The sequence below is a fragment of the Mus caroli genome, chromosome 8 (assembly GCF_900094665.2).
Source record: "Mus caroli chromosome 8, CAROLI_EIJ_v1.1, whole genome shotgun sequence".
Classification (NCBI taxonomy): Eukaryota; Metazoa; Chordata; class Mammalia; order Rodentia; family Muridae; genus Mus; species Mus caroli.
In genome coordinates, this window is record NC_034577.1 from 12,327,624 (window position 1) to 12,329,614 (window position 1,991).

The 1,991-nt window shown below is 43.2% G+C and overlaps 1 protein-coding gene across 1 annotated transcript in view; it reads right to left on the minus strand.

Annotated features, from left to right (window-relative positions):
- Csmd1 (CUB and Sushi multiple domains 1) overlaps positions 1-1,991 on the minus strand; it is a 1,596,626-nt gene that overhangs the window by 98,816 nt on the left and 1,495,819 nt on the right. Inside the window, exons 42-44 of the mRNA XM_029480674.1 lie at positions 1,679-1,931; positions 977-1,057; positions 5-67 (exon numbers count right to left, since the gene is read on the minus strand). Of these exons, the coding sequence (XP_029336534.1) occupies positions 5-67; positions 977-1,057; positions 1,679-1,931 (397 nt within the window). The remainder of the gene's footprint in view (positions 1-4; positions 68-976; positions 1,058-1,678; positions 1,932-1,991) is intronic.

A 1,991-nucleotide genomic window follows, 5' to 3' on the forward strand; every position in this document is an offset into this window, starting at 1 on the left:
TTGCATGTCAGGGTGTCGCTTCCCAACAGTGTGTACCCTGGATGGCACTGGTACTTCACGAAGTCCCCTGAAAGAATAAACCCAATACCCTGGAATCTACATTTTCAGAATGTTTGACTGCTGCGACTGTGCCAATTATTTATGACTACTCAATAAACCATGCCAACGAGGAGACCATTTNAGAGGGTCTGCATTCGCTTTATGTGTATCTCTAAAATGCTGTTTTCAGTTCTTTGTTTATAAAACCTAAAAGAAGGCCATATGTAGCTGTTCCTTGACCAATTTAAGCCTTTGTCCCACTTTTCAAATGCCTTGCTAAATAAATGGAAGTTCCATAGTTGCCTGGGATCTAAGCAAGGCTTAGAATGGAAAGAAAGAAAGGTTTCAGTAAACCAACATTGCTTGCCCNTGATCCTGTCAGGGAAACACCTTGTTCCAATTGGCTTAGCCATCTTGAGTAGAACAGGGACTAGGTCATGTATTTTGACTAGCATTCTGCAACACAGTGTAACGACAGGAATAAGATTTTGTGATAGAGATTGAGAAATGATGGGGTTCTCATAATTACACTGCCAATGCATTCTGTGGCTGTTTCCCAAACAGGACCTGATGAGGACCAGATAACTAATGAATAAGATCATGGTTAATAACAAAGCAGTGGTAACATTTCTAAATATTATCATTACGTACATTCTACATGACTTTTAATCTGAAGGTCGTTATTTACAGCCAAGTGCAGTCTAAGTCAGGTTCTGAAAATTTTAAAATAGCAATAATTCCATAGAGCAAAAGTCTGAAAATGTCAAGAGCAAAACCTAAACTAAGAAAGTAAGTAGCTTGCTCCATAGTCTCTATGNGAGGTTCTACAATGTGTGGGGACAGTTTCTGCTTATNGTTTGCCTAAAGTCTGTATCAGCAGAAGCTGTAAGAAGCCAGAGCCCATAATGTGGAGTGAAGCCAAATGGAGATACATTACCTATTTCAAAGTCCTCATCTTCTGTAANCAGGTCAGCCTNTGGCACTGCTGGGGGAGGCGGGCACCTCTTCAGCTGAAATGCTGTAGTATGTTTATGAAAAAAGATAACAGCTGTGGTTAACTAACTTTCCTGAATGATCAAATGACAAGGCCACGTGCATGTGTAAATCACTGTCTCCAATGACTCTCTCTGGCTATTATATGCCTGACAATCATGCAGTTACTATGACACCTATCCTCCCCACTTTGGAAGGCTTCACTGAAATCATCCTACCACACACTGTTTAGCATAGATAAGCTCATCTCTCTCTTGTCCTGAGTAACATTTTGGGATCATAGGAGACAAGGGGCTGGCGACCTTGCCCCTTCTGCTATCAAAGACATCATGAGGTCATCATATGATGGTTACTATGACATTTCTTTAGAGTCAGGCACACACAAGCCTGCATATAAGCCACGTGCATCACAATGGTGTCTACAACAGGATCTCTCTTCCGTCTACATAGGAATGAACCTCAGGTATCTACCAACATGACCTGATGAAATGAACTGACAGCAGAGATACTTCCTACCACCAAAGGTTTCTAGGACACTCTGGTGGACATGTGGGACAATCCAACAGCTGGAGATAAAGTATGTATATAGGGTAGGAAGCTTTCCTGGGACTCTATGCCACAGCCATTGAAGTGGAAACAAACTGACCATGGAAATTGAGGACAAAGAAGCCTCCATTGGAGAAATCGCTGTGGAATTTGAGCAGGACCTGGTTGGTGGAGCTGTAGGCCGTCTCAAGGGCAGTGTTTCCACTGAAGACCCCAAGCTGAGGCGAGTTCTGGTCAGGACCATCCCTGGGAAAGAGATGGGGCCATGAGAGGAGTAAGTTCAACGTTATAGCAGAGGCTGCATAGCCAGTTTCCCAATAGGGCCAAGTGTGCAGAAAGAATACAGGGCTGATCTAGAAAGACCAGTGCACACTGGCCTCCTCAGAGATACTTCTGTACTGTCAGGAACCCAA